Source organism: Danio rerio, chromosome 21 (assembly GCF_052040795.2).
Source record: "Danio rerio strain M-AB ecotype USA chromosome 21, GRCz13ab, whole genome shotgun sequence".
NCBI lineage: Eukaryota > Metazoa > Chordata > Actinopteri > Cypriniformes > Danionidae > Danio > Danio rerio.
The window spans coordinates 46,781,886-46,800,000 of NC_141041.1; the positions used below are offsets into that span (position 1 = coordinate 46,781,886).

Consider the following 18,115-nt stretch of genomic DNA (forward strand, 5'->3'; position numbering starts at 1 on the left):
TTAACCCTAAAATACAATCCAACATTTTTTTAGTGACCTAAAAATCCAAATTTAAAAAAAATAAAAACAAACAAAACGCAAACATACAAATTAAAGAGTATGCTTTCATGAACTAAATACTAAAATAATATATGGCCTATAACCTTGATGAAATTAATGATAAACTGAAGACAGAAGGCTTTAAAAGCTATAAAATTGTGTAGCATTTAGGTTATTAGATGTGTCAAAGACAAGACTATTAAAGACAAGTAATTTGGTTTACACAAAAGCCTATTGTCATGTTGTCTGAACCCAGCATTTATTACAGTGTTGGGGTAAATATGGACCAAACCACTGGTTAGTTATTATAAATAAATTACTTTTTTTATTTTTTTTTGCACAACGGTTGGGTTCATTCACAGTTGCACATTTGACCCTATAATACACAACCCAACATGAGTGAATTTTAAAAATCCAAATATGGAAAAAAGCCAAACAAAAAAAGAAAACATACAAAAGGAGAGTATCTATTCATGATCGAAAAAAAATAATAGTAAATTAAAAAAGATAGTAAATTATTTTAAATAAGGGTGTCATGGTGGCACAGTGGCTAGCACGATCGCCACAGAAAAAGATTGCTGGTTCAAGCCCCGGCTGGGCCAGTTTGAATTTCTTTGTGGAGTTTGCATGTTCTCACCGTGCTGGCGTGGGTTTCCTCCGGGTGCTCCGGTTTCCCCCACAGCCCAAAAGACATGTGCTATAGATGAAATGAATAAGTTAAATTACCCGTAGTGTATATGTGTGAATGCAAGACTGTATGGGTGGTTCCCGGTGATGGGTTGCAGCTGGAAGGGCAACTGCTGCGTAAAACATATGCTGGATAAGTTGGCGGTTCATTCCGCTGTGGCGACCCCTGATTAATAAAAAGACTAAGCTGAAGGAAATTATTTTTTCAACCATTGGAATTTCAATTATGTACATCTTTCTTTCATTCATTTATTTTCCTTCGGCTCAGTCCCTTTATTAATCTGGGGTCGCCGCAGGGGAATGAACCGCCAACTTATCCAGCGTCTGTTTTACACAACGGATGCCCTTGCAGCTGCAAAACAGTAAACATACACACTCATACACGGACAATTTAGTTTATTCAATTCACTCAATTCGATATAAATGAACACATATATAACGTTAAAGCAGCTCTAATTTGCATATTGCTAAACATTTCTTCCCCATATATATTTCCCATATGTATACAGTACGCGCGGTCTGGAGTTTTGAACGCACGCGCGCTGCTTGCCGTCTCGCCGCAGGCTGTGATTGGTCAGCACCTGCTCACCTCCTTCATCCAAACTGACACGAGTTGGAGGAATTACGTTCAGCATCAATCCCTTCCGATCCTCACTCCGCGCCTGCTTCTCCCTCAACCGCATGTGCTTCGTTTGAACTGCGGTTATGCTCCAGTGGTCTGGCAGTCCGAGACAGCGCTACATTCAACAGCGTTCATCACCGTCGCGAGACATGCGTGCGCAACTGACTCTAGGAGTGTTTATACTGTTTCTAGCTGTGCGGCAAACACACACGACTGAATCCGCCAGCGCTCATGACACATCACAGGAGAAATCCCTCAACATCCACAAGAAAAGACTGTCTCTGCAGAACACAGGTTAGTATTGACAGACTCTGCGCAGTTCATGTAGCCTACTTGTGTGCTTTGTGCTTGTTTAAACTGTCGGTATTAAAGCCTCTTCAAACTTTTTGGGTAATTCTTCAACTACGGCCACTTTTAAGTCATTTGATAATATATCCAAATATATATAATTTTGTTCAAATTCATTTTTTCTTTGTCAAACTAACAATAAAACGTACTTTTAAAAAAGTACTAGCTTTCTATTATATATTTTTTATATTATTCAACCTCCTTTTAGGTGTCAAAATCACTGTTCTCACCTTGTCGCACACCCAGTTTTTAACTTTTAACAACATTTTAAAATATTATTTTTCTATTAATGTATCCTAATTAAGCACTATAGTGAAATCATTTACATATTTTATAGTTATTAATGTGAAACTATTAATTATTAATATATTTTTTATACAAATTATAGCTGTCGCACAGTATCAGTGTCATTTCCACCACAACACGGTCATGTCGCTTTAAAGTGTGAAAGATTGTTTTGGTGGTTTCTATAAAAATGAATAGTGCCATCTGAGAACATGACACCATTTTCATATTTAAAACATACATATTCATACTTAAAACAATACTGCCTAACTATGTTAAAACCTATTCATTGTACATAAAGCTGTCAACATTGCCAATTTTACATTGTCCTGTTTTTTTGTGGAGTATGTTGTTGTATTTTGCACTGTCTGTATTTTGCACTGTCTGGAGCCAGCACCTAAGCTTTTCACTCATCGTAGCACACGTGCTGCTGATGATGTGACAATAAAAGTGATTTGATTTGATGTTGATGTTCAAGATGGAGGGAATAAATTTTTTATGAACAACACTTGAGAAAAATCAAGGTAAATATTGCTTGATCAGGACATACATTTATTCTACGTCATTTCCAAACATGCTGTACCTTTCAAGATGTTTTTAAAAACCAAACAAAATGAAGGGAAATGAGAGTGTTTTGTATACATGAAAGGCTAGCATCAATTCAAAGCTAATCGCTGAAGCTATTTTTAATTTTTTTTACAATAAACTGTTGAAATGTCATTTCCACCATTGTCATTTCCATCACCACCAACATTTTAAAAATATTTAAAAAGTTCTCATCACCAGTGGTGGAAAGAGTACTAAAAAATCATACTTAAGTAAAAGTACCATTGCCTAAAAATGTAGTGTGAGTAAAAGTATCTGTTGTAAATATTACTCAAAGCAGGGGCGCAACTGCACATTTACTGATGGATATGCGGCTTCAACTTTTGCGCGCCCCCCTTCAATCCAACTATATTTTTAACAGGCAAGTGATAAAATGTGGAAAAAGTTTCCATCAGTAAATTAAAGATATTTTTTCATAAAGATATCAATATGCTTAAAAAAATACAGTTTCTCAGTTCTGAACACAACTGAAATAGTATGAAGTAGTAAAAGGTATAATTACATTAAGCATGTTAAGTTGCAAAGAAATGCATCTCATACCACCCCAAATTTCTTCTCAGTTTAATTTTCCCTCACTAAATGATTATATCACCTTGACTAGCCTTGCTTTTGGACTTTTTGTACTACATTTGTCAAAATAAAATGATAGACATGGGAGTCCTAAAGGGCAAAAGAACATTGCAATTACTTCTCACATGCAGACTGTGAGAAGTGTAAGGTCTGTATTTGCAAGAACAATTGACTGAAACTGCTAAAATTTAAATAAAAAAGACTGTCAAATGTTTAGTGTAAAAAAAAACAGAAACAAACAAATGTTCTATTTAATTGAAATGTTATAACTTTATTTGTAGCTAAAATTAAAAAAGTTTTGAGCTAAGAAGTTACCAAAAGGCCTGATGAATCAATATGATACATAATAAATTCATAAAAACATGTATATGGTATAAAAAATGGGGGTGGGAGGTTAAAAGATTTTTTAATTTAATAAAATACAATATTATACGCGTATAAAATGCTAAATAAACATTTTTAACATATATATTATTTGAAACTTTTAACATGGATAATTTCAAAAATAGTTTTGGCACAATGGCGCCCCCCATGTGTGGCGCCCTTATGCGCCGCATATACTGCATACCCCCTTTTTGCGCCACTGACTCAAAGTATGAGTAAAAGTAGCCTTTTCTAAAGTACTCAAGAGTAGTGAGTTACTGATGCTGATGCATTTACATGTAATTTGTGGATGTGTGTAAACGTAACATTCTGTAGTGCATTTAGTTATTGCCCAGCAGTCACACACTTTCATAAGACATTAATATTAGGTTAGATTTAGGTTGTGATGTCAGGTGACCACAATTCAATGTCTAGCCAGCGTCTAAAGATAACGTTATTTCGATGTCCAATAGCGACATCAAATGACGTTGATATTTAGTTGACTTTAGGTTGTGTTGGAAAGTAACCAAAATCCAACATCGAGCCAAAATCTTAAACCAACGTCATATTGATGTCAAATACGGGCATTTATTCATCAGGTCTGGCAACCAAAATCCAACGTCTGATAGACATCATAGTAGTCACGTCCACAACATTAAGCTGTAACATCATTAACGATATTTGGTGGGTTTTATGTTGGACGTTGGCCTGACCTTGAGTTCTGACGTCAACATGATTATCATTTCCAAACAAAATGCAATGTCTCCACGACACTGGGGTACAACATCATTCTAACGTCATGTTGACGTCTTGCATCTGCTTGGTGTTTAAGGTCATTTCGGTCATCATATAGTAAACATCCATTATCTTCTCATCAGTGACATGCATCTAAACAGTCTCTGGGTCAATGCGTGAGGCAATTTTGGACGTGTTCTTGGACACTTTTAATGCTTCCAAACAGTTTGCTGCAGTTATAAATCGCCCATGTCTTCAGGTAGCTCATTATGTGGCGATTTACCTTCTGTGTTTGATTTGATTGGACAGGAATCACAGGACTGATTTCTCTAATCCTAATAGACAAGAAAAATAAAGTAGTGACTGCAGGTTGAAGGAAAGTAGTGGGAGTAAAAGTACTGATATTGCACTAAAAATGTACTCAAGGAAGAGTAAAAGTAGGGGTGGGTGATTTTTCCGATTTTTTTGATAAATTCGAATTTACATTTTTAGACGATTTAATTTAGAATCAAATCGAGATATTGCGATTTTTAAAAAATATATATTTAATACATTATAATGGCACCAATGCGCTTTGGTTCACTCTATGAAGCAGGAAGCACACCAGAAGCGCCTCTCGGCGACGCGCCGCGCAGCACCACGCAACGTCACGGATTTTAGAATTCTAAACAGGTTATATACACACCGGCGCCTCCCAGCCACGATTCACGAAGCAGTTCACATTTCAGCCGTGCCACAGAGCGCCATCTGATTAGTTTCATGTTACATATCATATAAGCTCATGCTCTATTTAAAATACAAATTCAGTTGATTTTCTAATATGCTCTTAACCAAATTAAAATGTAATGTAAATGTAATGTAATGTGTATTTATATAGCGCATTTATTGTGTATGGCCATACACCCAAAGCGCTTTACAATCATGAGGGGGGTCTCTCCACACCACCACCAGTGTGCAGCATCCACTTGGATGATGCGACGGCTGCCACAGGACAACGGCGCCAGTGCGTGCACCACACATCAGCTATTGGTGGAGTGGAGAGACATGCAGTGATCGAGCCAATTCGGTGGAAGGGGATGATTGGGAGGCCATGATCGTAAGGGCCGATAGAGGGACTTTGGCCAGGACACCGGGGTTACACCCCTGCTCTTTCACGAGAAGTGCCATGGGATTTTTAATGACCACAGAGAGTCAGGACCTCAGTTTAACGTCTCATCCGAAAGACGGCTCCCACTGACAGTATAGTGTCCCCTTCACTTTTACTGGGGCATTAGGACTCACACAGACCACAGGTTGAGCGCCCCCTGCTGGCCTCACTAACACCACTTCCAACAGCAACCTAGTGTTCCCTAGTGGTCTCCCATCCAGGTACTGACCAGGCTCAGCCCTGCTTAGCTTCAGTGAGTAACCGGTCTTGGGCTGCAGGGTGATATGGCTGTGGCTACATTATATGGCTAAAATAGAATTTTAGAGTGTGACAGGTTCAGCATACAACAAATATATTTCATTGAAAAATGTATTATTATTATATATATATTGTGGAAAGAGTGGTTAAACTAGATACAAAAATGATCTTAGACAATGTTTGACTGCCATCATTAATTTAATTTTGAAATTAAAAGCTGTATATGGAGATGTGGTGGCATTGACATTTGTTCAGTTCACGATGGAAAAACATGTTTCTCTTCTTATCTAAGTTTGTCCTCTTACAGATCTTAAAACTAGACAAATTGTTTAAACTTATGAGGCTGTGTTACGTTCATTTTGAACACGTTTATTTACTCAACTTCACAAGGCTAAACGTGTCCGTATAGTTGAAGAATGGCCCATATATGTTCTGTCAAACAACTTCTCCACATAATGTCATGCCGATTAGGCCATCTGTATGCTCTACCAAATGGTTGACCATATTGTGACTGCCTTAAATAATGACTGTTAAATAGGTTAAATATTTTAAATAGGTAATGGTTTACACACACAGCATTGTGTTTGTAAGATTGAAGTTGTACCCCAACATAGTAGAAACGAAAATCGGATTGACGTCAGAACACAATGTCAGGCCTATGTCAATGTTCAACATCCAACCTAAAATCAACCAAATATCAACGTCTAATGATGTTTAAGCTTGACGTTGTGGGGACGTTACCACTATGATGTCACTATGATCAGATGTTGGATTTTGGTTGCCATACCTGATTAATAAATGTCAGTATTTGACGTCAATGTGACATTGGTTTAAGATGTTTGCTCAGCGTTGGATTTTGGTCACTTTTTCGAACAACCTAAAATCACGCAAATATAAATGTCATTATTGGACATTAAAATAACGGAAACACTTTACAATAAGGTTCATTAGTTAATGCATTTACTAACATGAACTAATCATGAACAACACTTGTACAGCATGTATTAATCATAATTTAACATTTACTAATGCATTATTAACATTCAAGTCCATGTTTGTTAACATTAGTTAATGCAACGAGTTAACATGAACTAACAATGAACAACTGTATTTTCATTAACTAACGTTAACTTACATGAACAAATACTGTAGTAAATGTATTGTTCATTGTTTGTTCATGTTAGTAAATGCATTAATTAACATTAACTAATGAACCTTATTGTAAAGTGTGACCATAACGTTGTCTTTAGATGCTGACTAGACAAAATTGTGGTCACTTGACAACCTAAATCTAACCTAATATTTACATCTTATGACGTCTTATTGGCGTCTTATTCTATGTTTCTATCCAAAAATGCGAATAAACTTCATGCACAAAACTGGATTATCGCATAAAAGTTGTGCGAATGAAGATTGGTTTCCATCCAACGAGTAAAAGCGAACAAAATCGTCACTACCTGATTAACTGTCGCCCAAATATCAACAGTAAAAACTGCATTTGCTGCAGTAGGAGAAGCTGCATCAATCTTTTCTAAATTAATGCGCCTCAGAAGACAATCCTGACAAGCAGTGAGCGCACAGTGGCGTTTGAAGGTGTCAGACGTGGAGCACAGGCGCTCTTGATTCTGGAGGTCATTAATAATATAATAACATTAATACTGAAATGGTAAGGCGTTTTATAATGACCAAAATAACATTTCAGATGTTTTATAATGTGCTCAGCCTGACGTTTTATCCATTCACGCACATTTTAAACATCACATGATCTCTTTTAACAAAATCACATGACCTTTTTCAATGCGCATGCTGGAGTTTGTGCGATAAAAGTGTTTCCATCGCAGTTTATGCGCATCTTTTCTTATCGAATAAAAAGTTTACCCTACCCAGTTAGGCGCATACGTTTTTAATGCGCATTTTCAAAATTTATGCGCATCATGGCGTTTCCATCAACTGTCGCATAAAATATGTGGATGAAAACATAGCTTGTCTGCTGGGCAATATCTAGATGCACTACAGACTGTTACGTTTACTCACACATGCACAAATTACATGTAAACGCATCAGCTTTTAACAGCGTAAAACTCACTACTCTTGAGTACTTTTGAAAGGGCTACTTTTTACTTATACTTTGAGTGATATTTACAACAGATACTTTTACTCTACTCGCACTACATTTTGGACAAGTATTGGTACTTTTACTTTAGTATAATTTTTTAGTACTCACTTTTTCCACCACTGGACACTTTTAATGCTTCCAAACAGTTTGCTGCATTCATAAGGTAGTTAAGAGGTAGTTCATTATGATGCGATTTACCTTCTATGTGTGATTTGATTGGACTGGAATCAGAGGACTGATTTTTCTAATCCCAATAGACAGGAAAAAATTAAGTAGTGACTGCCGGTTGAAAGGAAGTAATGGAGTAAAAGTACCGATACTGCACTAAAAATGTACTCAAAGGGAAAGTAAAAGTTCACATTTTTAAAACTACTTAATAAATTACAATCCCTGAGAAAAAGTTCTCAATTACTGCAATTTAAGTTATTGTTTTGTGTTACTTTACACCACTGGCTCCCTATATTGTTTATATGGTACTCTGATATGGTCTAACACAGGGGTCACCAACCTTTATGAAACTGAGAGATACTTCTTGTGTACCAATTAATGCGGAGGGCTACCAGTTTGATAAACACTTCTCAAATAACAAATTTGCTCAATTTACTTTTAATTATACTTTATTTTTTTGGTAATAATTACTGATATTCATTCATGTGAAGACACTGATCATGTTAATGATTCTCACAAAAGTTATCAACAATGATTTCACAGGTAGGAAATACCCTGTTTTTAATGTATCAATGTGCAACACTTTATTTTTATATATCTCTGCAAATATTTACATTTTTAAATGATTACTTCTATATTAGATGAAGCTTACTGGTAAGTGGCGCTATGGTGAGGTTTTTTTAGAACAGGCCTGCGGGCAACACATGTGATCCTCGCGGGCTACCTGGTGCCCGCGGGCACCATGTTGGTGACCCGTGGTCTAATATCACATGTACTGTAGGTAAGAGTTTAAAACAATGTTAGCAATATTTAATTGACTGTGAACAATGTTGTAGGCTTCTTTGATACTCATTGGCTGCTAATATGATTCTAAGTCAGAATGTATGAATATAAAAACCAACTTTACCTAAATTATGTTTTTTAGATTCTTTTAATGAGTTTTTTTAACACAAAAAAGATATTTTGAATAATGTTAAAAACCGGTAACCGTTGACTTCCATAGTATTTGTTTTTTCTACTATGAAAATAAATGGTTACAGGTTTTAAACATTCTTCAAAATACTTTTTGTTTATGTTTAACAGGACAAACAAAGTAAATGATTGCAGAACTTGTATTTTTGTGTGAACTATCGTTATAAGCTTTAATGAAAAGCGATGCGTTTCTAAAGTCCACGTCACAAACAAAGCTGTATGAACCAAACAGAAATAGGACATTATTCTTAAATTTTTCAATCACAGTCTATCAAACCATGTTCAGGGTTCAGACATACTTGTTGAATTATGTTATAGTTGTTTTTTACACTCACCGGCCACTTTATTAGGTACACCTTATTAGTACTGTGTTGGATCCCTTTTTTTTCTGTCTTCAGAACTGCCTTAATCCTTTGTGGCATAGATTCAACAAGGTACTGGAAAATTCCTCAGAGATTTTGGTCTGTATTGACATGATAGCATCGCGCAGTTGCTGCAAATTTGTCAGCTGCACATCTATGATGCGATTCTCCTGTTCCACCACACCCCAAAGGTGCTCTATTGGATTGAGATCTTGTGACTGTGGAGGCCATTTGAGTAATGTGAACTGATTGTCATGTTCAAGAAACCAGTCTGAGATGATTCATGCTTTATGACATGATGTGTTATCCTGCTGGAAGTAGCCATCAGAAGATGGAGACACTGTGCTCATAATCATGGACATGATCAGCAACATTATGACATTATTGACATGATTATAACAATGTAGTTACTGTATAATGGTCGGCGTTCACTCTCTCTTTCTCTAGCGGAGATTCAGCAGTGTCTGGTGAACGCTGGTGATGTGGGCTGCGGGATGTTTGAGTGCTTCAATAACAACTCCTGCGAGATCCGCGGACTACATGATATCTGCATGACGTTCCTCCACAATGCTGGCAAATTCGACTCCCAGGTACCATCGTTATTCATTCACTTATTGGCTGATAATAACATGTTGGCTTTAAAGTCTGCGAAAGATGCATTTATTTTTGTATTGTGGTGCAGTTCCTAGAGAAACAGAATATTAAAGGTTCACAAAACCCCTCAAGTACTTTTTTTGAGATTTTAACAGATTTGTGTGTGTTGAGCATCAGTTAAGACAATGTTAGCACCTGTCAGCTTTAATTTTGGAGAAAACTGGATCATTTTGAGCTTTTGTCAGCTAATTTCAGCTTCCGGGTTTAAAATGATTTTTGAGGCGGGATCAAAGTCGGTGACGTAGCGTAAAACTTCAAGTGAAAAGATGACACGTCGGTTTCTCATTATTATTCATAGCAGAGTTTTCTTATCCTATTAGAAGAGCCGGCTTCTTAATTATTCATGACTGCGCGTGCTTTCCGAGGGCAAGGCAGACCTGCCAGTGCCAAGTTGTGAGATCCTACTGATGATTGGGTGAGACCACGTCCACGGACCCACGGCACACAGTATTTAGCCGTTCATGAAGGCTCGTATGTGTTTGTTTCCATGATTAACGGGGTTTGTTGAATGTTTTTCCCCGCGATGCTGTCAGGGCTGACACGGCAAAGCTGTTTGTGTGCAGCAAGCATTTTTGTCCGGAGAGCAGTACGAGAATTGGAGAATGGTGAACGTTGTCTTTTATCAGGAGTTCGTTCACATTTAGACACATAGCTGTGCTGCTGTGTTCGCCTAAATCCTCTAGATTACCAGCAGGGCTAACGGTTGAAATAGACAGGGCAAGAGACCTGCTGCACTGAGTCTGCATTCAGACCCGGGGATTGAGGGAGAAGTCCTCATTTGTAGTGTTTATATGAATACGATTATCTTTATAATGATATAAATTGTGATTGTGTGTATATGAAATTACAAATAACAAATGTAGAGCATTAAATTACTGTTTATTTATTTGCATTTTAACTTTGTTAACTATAAAATCATGCGTCTCCTCACGGTTTGTGTCTCATTTTGTGAGTTGACTGACAACAGTTGTTCTCCCCTCCTTCTCCCCTGCTCTGCTGGCCACGCCCACTCCTGCCCTTTGCTCGTGAAGCTCCACGCCCATTAGGATGCGTCTTTTGAAAAAATTCTGAGGTAGACTTGAACCGAAATTGGGGGGTGTCATGGCCCTTTAAATGAGAAAACCGGGGGCGTGGCTTGTTTTTCTTCTGTGAGCTGATTGGCTGAAGTAAAATAGGCATTTCATTCAGAAAGATTGAGGTTTTAGGAGAGTTATTACACCCTAACAGACACCTCCTCCTCACCATTTCTGTTTGCTGTCAAAACAGTTGGAGAGGCATGGCTAAGTCTGTTAGCCACGCCCAAAACCTCAGACTGACATAATCTGAGAATTTAACTTAAAACAAACAGGAAGTGCTTATTTTCAGATTTTAATTTTAGATTACAAGGGCAAACAATTTATTTTTTCCTAATGACATGCACAGGTGAATTGTTCACAATAAAACTAGCAATGTGAGCTAACAAAATCAACATGGTTAGATTTGACTTCATGTGTACTTTAATAGTTTAACATTTAGTCAGATGTTAGAGATACGTTTCGTCTGCCTGTCATTGATCAGCACCGCATTATTTAAGGGGTGGTTCACCCAAACCCTAGCTTTACACACGAAGGTGGTTCACTGAATGAAACTGCCCTCGGATTATTTGAAGTCATTTTTAAAATGTTATTTTTCTTATGTCAGAGTCAAAAATTCATGAGAACTTTGAGTGAACTTGTCAAACAGACGCCAGTTAGGTTGCTACAATTTTAGCTATGAGAATACTAAAGCTAAAGTTTCTTCAATATAGGGTCATACATTCATGTGCTTGGCTGTGCCTATTCTTTCATTCAGAAGTTGTGTGCAGGCATCTGGGAAGTATATGTTACAGTTTAGTGCTTGTGAATGTGGCAAGCACCCTATACTGACACTGAGGAGAAGAAACTGTTGAATAAAACCTTATTTTTATTTCATGTCCTCTCCAATGTATTGTCGTAGTTAATATTTAGATTAAACCACTAAAGGCACATGGTTTATTTTGAGGATATATTTTGATACCTGGGCGATGCAGTGGTAGAAGTAGTGCTGTCGCCTCACAGCAAGAAGGTCGCTGGTTCGAACCTCGGCTGGGTCAGTTGGCGTTTCTGTTTGGAGTTTGCATGTTCTCCCTGCGTTAGCGTGGGTTTCCTTGCGTGCTTCGTTTTCCCCCCACAGTCCAAAAGACATGCTGTATAAGTGAATTGGGTAGGCTAAATTGTCCGTAGTGTATGAGTTTGTAGGGATGTTTCCCAGAGATGGGTTGCAGCTGGAAGGGCATTCGCTCTGTAAAACATGTGCTGGATAAGTTGGTGGTTCAGTCCGCTGTGGTGACACCGGATTAATAAAGGGACTAAGCCGAAAAGAAAATTCATTAATGAATGAATTTTGGTACCTTAAGACAGGGGTTCCCAAACTTTTCAGGCCGCGACCCCCAAAATGACAATGCCAGTGACTCGCGACCCCCAATATCCTCTGAGGTGGTTATAAATACAGAAACCTTGCATGCAATGGCGCACACACACCAATGGACCCAAGTCTATTCTTCTTTTAATTTTTTTAATGTATGAGAGCTGTAAATGGACCATAAAGTTTAACCAGGTGCTATGAAATCTGCTGCATCTGACACTATTACTCTGTCTTTAATACAATGAAATTACATCAGGGGTTGCAATCCAATAAATGTAGTAACCATAAGCTACTATAGTAACTATATATGATATATACAATACCATATATAAAATATGGTAATTCTTATGGTTTAATAAAAATAATTAGATTTTTGGAGATCACCAGGCGACCCCCCTTCATTGTCCCGCGACCCCTCGGGGGGTCCCGACCCCCACTTTGAGAACCATTGCCTTAAGAGACTGTCTATGGAGGATGAGGAAGCTCTCATGCTACGTTCACACCAAACAAGGATGAAGCGTCAAGCATGTTAAGTCAATGCAAGACGTGCTTAGACATCCTGCGGTGTGTTTCACACGAATGATGTGATTCGCGCGAATGAAGCGCAAGTTGAGCTTTTTGCTCGTTTGACACGCTTAACATGCATATCGCACAAATCGCTCCAGATGGAAGATCTGACATTGGTGCCGCGTTAACAAATCATGAGCTTGCTTTTATAGGGCCGTGATTATGACATAAAGCCTGTTGTTGGTGTCCCGAGGGGAAATCCTCTTGACGACACTAAACAACAGTTCATCAAACTGGGCTCGGCTAAGTCTGAAGCATCGCTAAAAGCTTCCATCATCCAGGAGCAGCTTTTGGAGGAGTTGATAAACTCACAGAGCTGGGTGCACCTCTGAAAGGATCTAGTCTTCCTAAAGCACATAAAGCACAGCTACTATCTCATAAAGTCCATGTTAGCCATTTAGCAATGAAGCTAGAGTCACGGGGAAGACAGAAGCCCTGCCCATGACGCAAAACCACATCTATTGTGAAGTGAATTTGACACACGAGTAGTCTTAAAATGTTCACACGTCTATTTACACACGGATAGTGCAATTTATCTGCAAGTGCCACGTCTGGTGTGAACGCAGCCTCAGATTTCACCTAAAATATCTTCATTTGTGTTCGGTAGTAAAACGAAGTGCTCAGGAATGACATCAGTGTACAGTAGGTAATTAATACCTTATATTATTAACACTTGAAATGGATCTGGCTTTGGTTTAATGAATGACTTGTATCACTACAGGGGAAATCGTTTATTAAAGACACGCTCAAGTGCATGGCCCACGGACTGCGCCACAAGTTCAGCTGTGTCAGCCGCAAGTGTGTGGCCGTGAAAGAGATGGTGTTCCAGCTTCAGCGCGAGTGTTACCTCAAACACAACCTCTGCTTGGCCGTGAGGGAGAACGTCAACGTCATGGTGGAGATGATCCATTTCAAGGACCTGTTTCCTAAAGGGTGAGTCCTTCAATGTCATGTTGTGATGAGATATACAGCCAAAAATAATATGCTCATTTCACTTCACAAGTTTCAATATCAGTTATATATTGGTGATATATATATAGATATATTTTCTGTGTTTTTGCTGTCACCTTTAATGGTGGACCAAAACTTATTTTTACTTTAAAGACAATATGTTTTAATTGTTCTCTAATATCTACATAGGAAGTATGTAGCTTAGGTAGGAGCAAGACATCTTCAGATCTATTTATAACCCTAGGAATCGATCCGAGAATGATATGGTCTCTTTTGACCATATTTGGAAGGGTCGTGAATAGTAATGAGTTCTGCTCTGATGCCAACATTTTCATTCTGAAAGTGTCCCACTAGATATATTTCTTGAGATCGCGAATTAAGTAACCAGAAGTACGTAGACTGCATTTAGTCTTTAAAATGAACGATACAGGGAGCCACCTACCTCCGTATAGACAGCTTTCCTGCTGTTAGCAGTTTGTCCAGAGCTCGCCATGAACATCGACTTGGGACATAGAGTTGACCACAACAACGGGGTTGGAGTCTGACAAAATACGGCTACAGAAAGTGGGTGAGACCAAAACAAAAGCCAAAAAATAAAACAAACAAGGAAATAACAGGGTGAGAATGTATTAAAATACAAAAACGTGGTAATCAGGCTGCCACAAGGTCTTTTCTTTTTCTGGATTGCTTTTTAAAACACGGTCAGTTGAGTTTAGGGAAGGTAGTGGGTGGGGGGATCGGTATTTTTGAAAACACTATTGGTTGGGTTTAAGGAAGGCGGAGGATGAGTCAGTTAATCGGTCAGTCAGTCAGTCAGTCAGTCAACAGCAGTCTCTGGTGGATTTACGCGAGAACAACAGCCGTGAATGGCACTCGTGAGAGAAATTTGAGATCTCAAAAAGCGTACACAGCGGCATCTGGTGCAAACTGCAAAAATAATGTAGCTGCCGGGAAGTATTTGGCACACTCCAGAAAGGTCTATAGGGGTATGTAATCAGAATGAGCCTGGGTTGTCTGATGCTCAGTGTGTCTTATTTCAGTCACTGATATACAGGACATAATGTAGTCTGTGCAATGTAAGCATACATCAGTTTTCTTGAGCGTGTGATCTATCAGGCATGCGTTTATGTGACAACGCTCAAAAAGCGAGCGAGATAATATTTATGTTTGTTTATTTGCTATAAATGCTCACATTGCTCTGTACATGTACTTGAGTTTTGTTTGATACACTCAGGGCAGGTCAAATTAAAGGTACAGTTCATATATCTGACTGCTTGTATTAAAGGGCAAAATTGTATTACAAAAACCAAATATAAATGATCAATTTTACCACAAGAATTATTGTGTTGCTAAATAAAATATCAAATTGTGTATAGAATACATTTTCACTAGATGAGTTGAATAACTAATTGGAAAGAATTGATCATTTTAGATTGATTGGGATGATTCTGTAGGGGAGTGAGTGTGTGAAATATAATAAACATCTGCGAGCACAGATATATTCAATAAAAAGATGCAAATTAAATAAACAGCTTTTTATTGTTTTCAGAGGAGACGAACTGTATACAGGTGTACAGTAATTGAATAATCAAATGTAAAATAATACTGCAGTTTCTGTTTTATTATATTTTATTATATATATAGTACAATTTATCTTATAGACCTTTTTCTTGGAACGCAAAATTACCCATTATGCTTTGCGTGTATGCGCAAGGAGAATGCGAAGAACTTCCGGTCGGCAGCTGATGCTTGTAAACAGTCACATTTGCACAGCTTTGAAACGCTAGTTTTAATCTATTTTACCTGTTTTTATCCTCTTTGAACTAATCCTGTTGTCCATCAGCAGCATCTCCTGGACTGATCATTTAAAGAAATGCGATCTAATAGGATGGAAAACAGCTGCTGTGAGGCGTTTTCCCCTCGTTGTCAGACGGCATCTTCTGCAGTTTAAATGAAGCCTCGTCATCGCTAAAGTCAACATTTTCTCTTTATTTCCAATATATAACCAGCCCGAACAAATGTAATTCACCAAAATGTTTGACACACACACGTAGCCTGTACTGTGCCAATGACACACTGATTTAATAACTGTGACAGAGTGAAAATATAGGCTAGTGTCATTTCGAAATGACAGAAAAACACAAACCGTGGTAAAAACAACACACGAAATAAAACACAAACGGCTCGCGATTAGAATGAACAGCAAATCAGCAGCAGAGGATCAATAACAGACTTTTATTGCTCATTTTTGTAAATTGCACGACTTTCATACCTGTTAAGTTTCATGCCAGTAATCTGGTTTGCTCTCTCTCTCTCTCTCTGTGTGCGAGTGTGTGTGTGTGTGTGTGTGTGTGTGTGTGTGTGTGTGTGTGTGTGTGTGTGTGTGTGTGTGTGTGTGTGTGTGTGTGTGTGTGTGTGTGTGTTAAAGAGCCGCTGAGCTAACAGCTGACAGGCCGGGAACGCACACACACACTGACGGCAGACACGTGAACTAGGAGAACGTTTTTCTCGTATTTCTGACGCGCTTGAACCACATGTGACAGATTATAACGGCTTTAAACAGACACATTTCTAAGTTGTGTGTCACAAAAACACTCTGTTATCCATTAAAAACGTTATTGAAACCCATTTTCGGAGCGCAAATTACCAGTTGTACACGCTGTAAACGGAAGTTTTTAACATTCTACCGGAAGACACTGGTCTCTATGGCGCCCTCCATGCAGCAGCCATGAAAAAGGTCTATACTTAATTAAATCATTATAATAAGTTAATAAATAATTAAATTCATCTTAGGGTTGAATATTACATTGTAAACCATTCATTCATTTTCTTTTCCGCTTATTAATCTGGGGTCGCCACAGCGAAATGAACCGCCAACTTATCCAGCATATGTTTTACACAACCCATCACTAAGAAACACCCATACACTGTCATCCACACATATACACTATGGAAAATTTAGCTTATTCAATTCACTTATAGCGCATGTCTATGGACTGTGGTGGAAACCAGAGCACCCGGAGGAAACCCACGCGAACAGGCAAACTCCACATAGAAATGCCAACTGGCCCAGCCAGGACTCAAACCAGTGACCTTCTTGTTGTTAGGCAAGAGTGCTACACACTGCGCCATCGTGCCACCCTATTTTCCTTTTTAAACAGTCAAAATAAGTGTATACCATGTCAAAAGACATCTCCCCCATGGTCATATTCTAGGATGACAATGCCAATATTTATTAGGCTCAAACTGAAAGGCTTCTTGACCTCCATTTGACCTGAACCCTACTGAATGTGTTTGGGACAAAGTGTAGTGTTCCTACTTGGGGTTGGATAGTGATCATCTTTAGCTTTTATTACGATGTGCATTTGTCGTGACAGTGTTTTGACCACTATATGGTATGTTATACAACGCAAGTTTATTTCCATCAAGAGCTGCATGTATTTGTCCAGATCTGGTACTGTTTGTCTGACCCTGAGACTGTTTACTCCAGCACATCTCAGACTTTCACAGTTTGTGCAGTTTGATGAATCTTGGCATTGTCATCCTGGAATCTGACTACGGGTTACATCTTTTTCCAACATGGTTGGTTAAGAAACAAACAAAAAAAAGCAGCACACTGCATCAATTAGGGCTAGATGAATAGTTGCCAAACATGTAACAAGTCAGACACATATTTATTACTGCAACAAACATCCAAACACAGGCTCTTGAGTGTTTGATTGCTTAAACCCAAACATCAGCCTTGCTCTACTTTTGTCTTTTTTTCTTCAAATAAATGTTTGGAATGTTGCGATGCTCCTCAATTCTGGTTGGTTGGTTTTGTTGTTCATATAATGCTTTGATAAACACTTTTTAAAATGTCTATGGAAAAAAATTGATGCAATTCTGTAACTAGTGATATTCAGTGGCGTAGCGGACGGGCCCGCAGGGCACGCACCGCGGGGGGGCCCCGCGTGTTTAGGGGGCCCCGCGTCGTCGTGATTTTCAGTAATGAAAAAATCCACCGGCGAACGCAATAATCAAACTCTTGGGAACAACTGTGGTCGGAACCAAAGTTCACAGGTCTGTGTTCTCTGAACACCTCTCAAGCGGTGGACTACTTCATTCTGATTGCTTGCCGCCAATGTTGCCAACTTAGCGACTTTGTCACTAGATTTAGCGACTTTTCAGACCCCCTTAGCGACAAATCTAGCGACTTTTTTTGTGTGTTATTGGAGATTTTTTTTAGACTGTCATTTGTCCAT

General features: G+C 38.4%; 1 protein-coding gene across 1 annotated transcript in view; it reads left to right on the top strand.

The window, feature by feature from the left end:
* The first annotated feature begins 1,379 nt into the window (after nt 1-1,379).
* stc2b (stanniocalcin 2b) overlaps nt 1,380-18,115 on the top strand; it is a 19,450-nt gene continuing 2,714 nt past the window's right edge. The window contains exons 1-3 of the mRNA XM_087301955.1: nt 1,380-1,642; nt 9,726-9,868; nt 13,642-13,853. Coding sequence (XP_087158081.1) covers nt 1,432-1,642; nt 9,726-9,868; nt 13,642-13,853 — 566 coding nt within the window. The 5' untranslated portion in view covers nt 1,380-1,431. The remainder of the gene's footprint in view (nt 1,643-9,725; nt 9,869-13,641; nt 13,854-18,115) is intronic.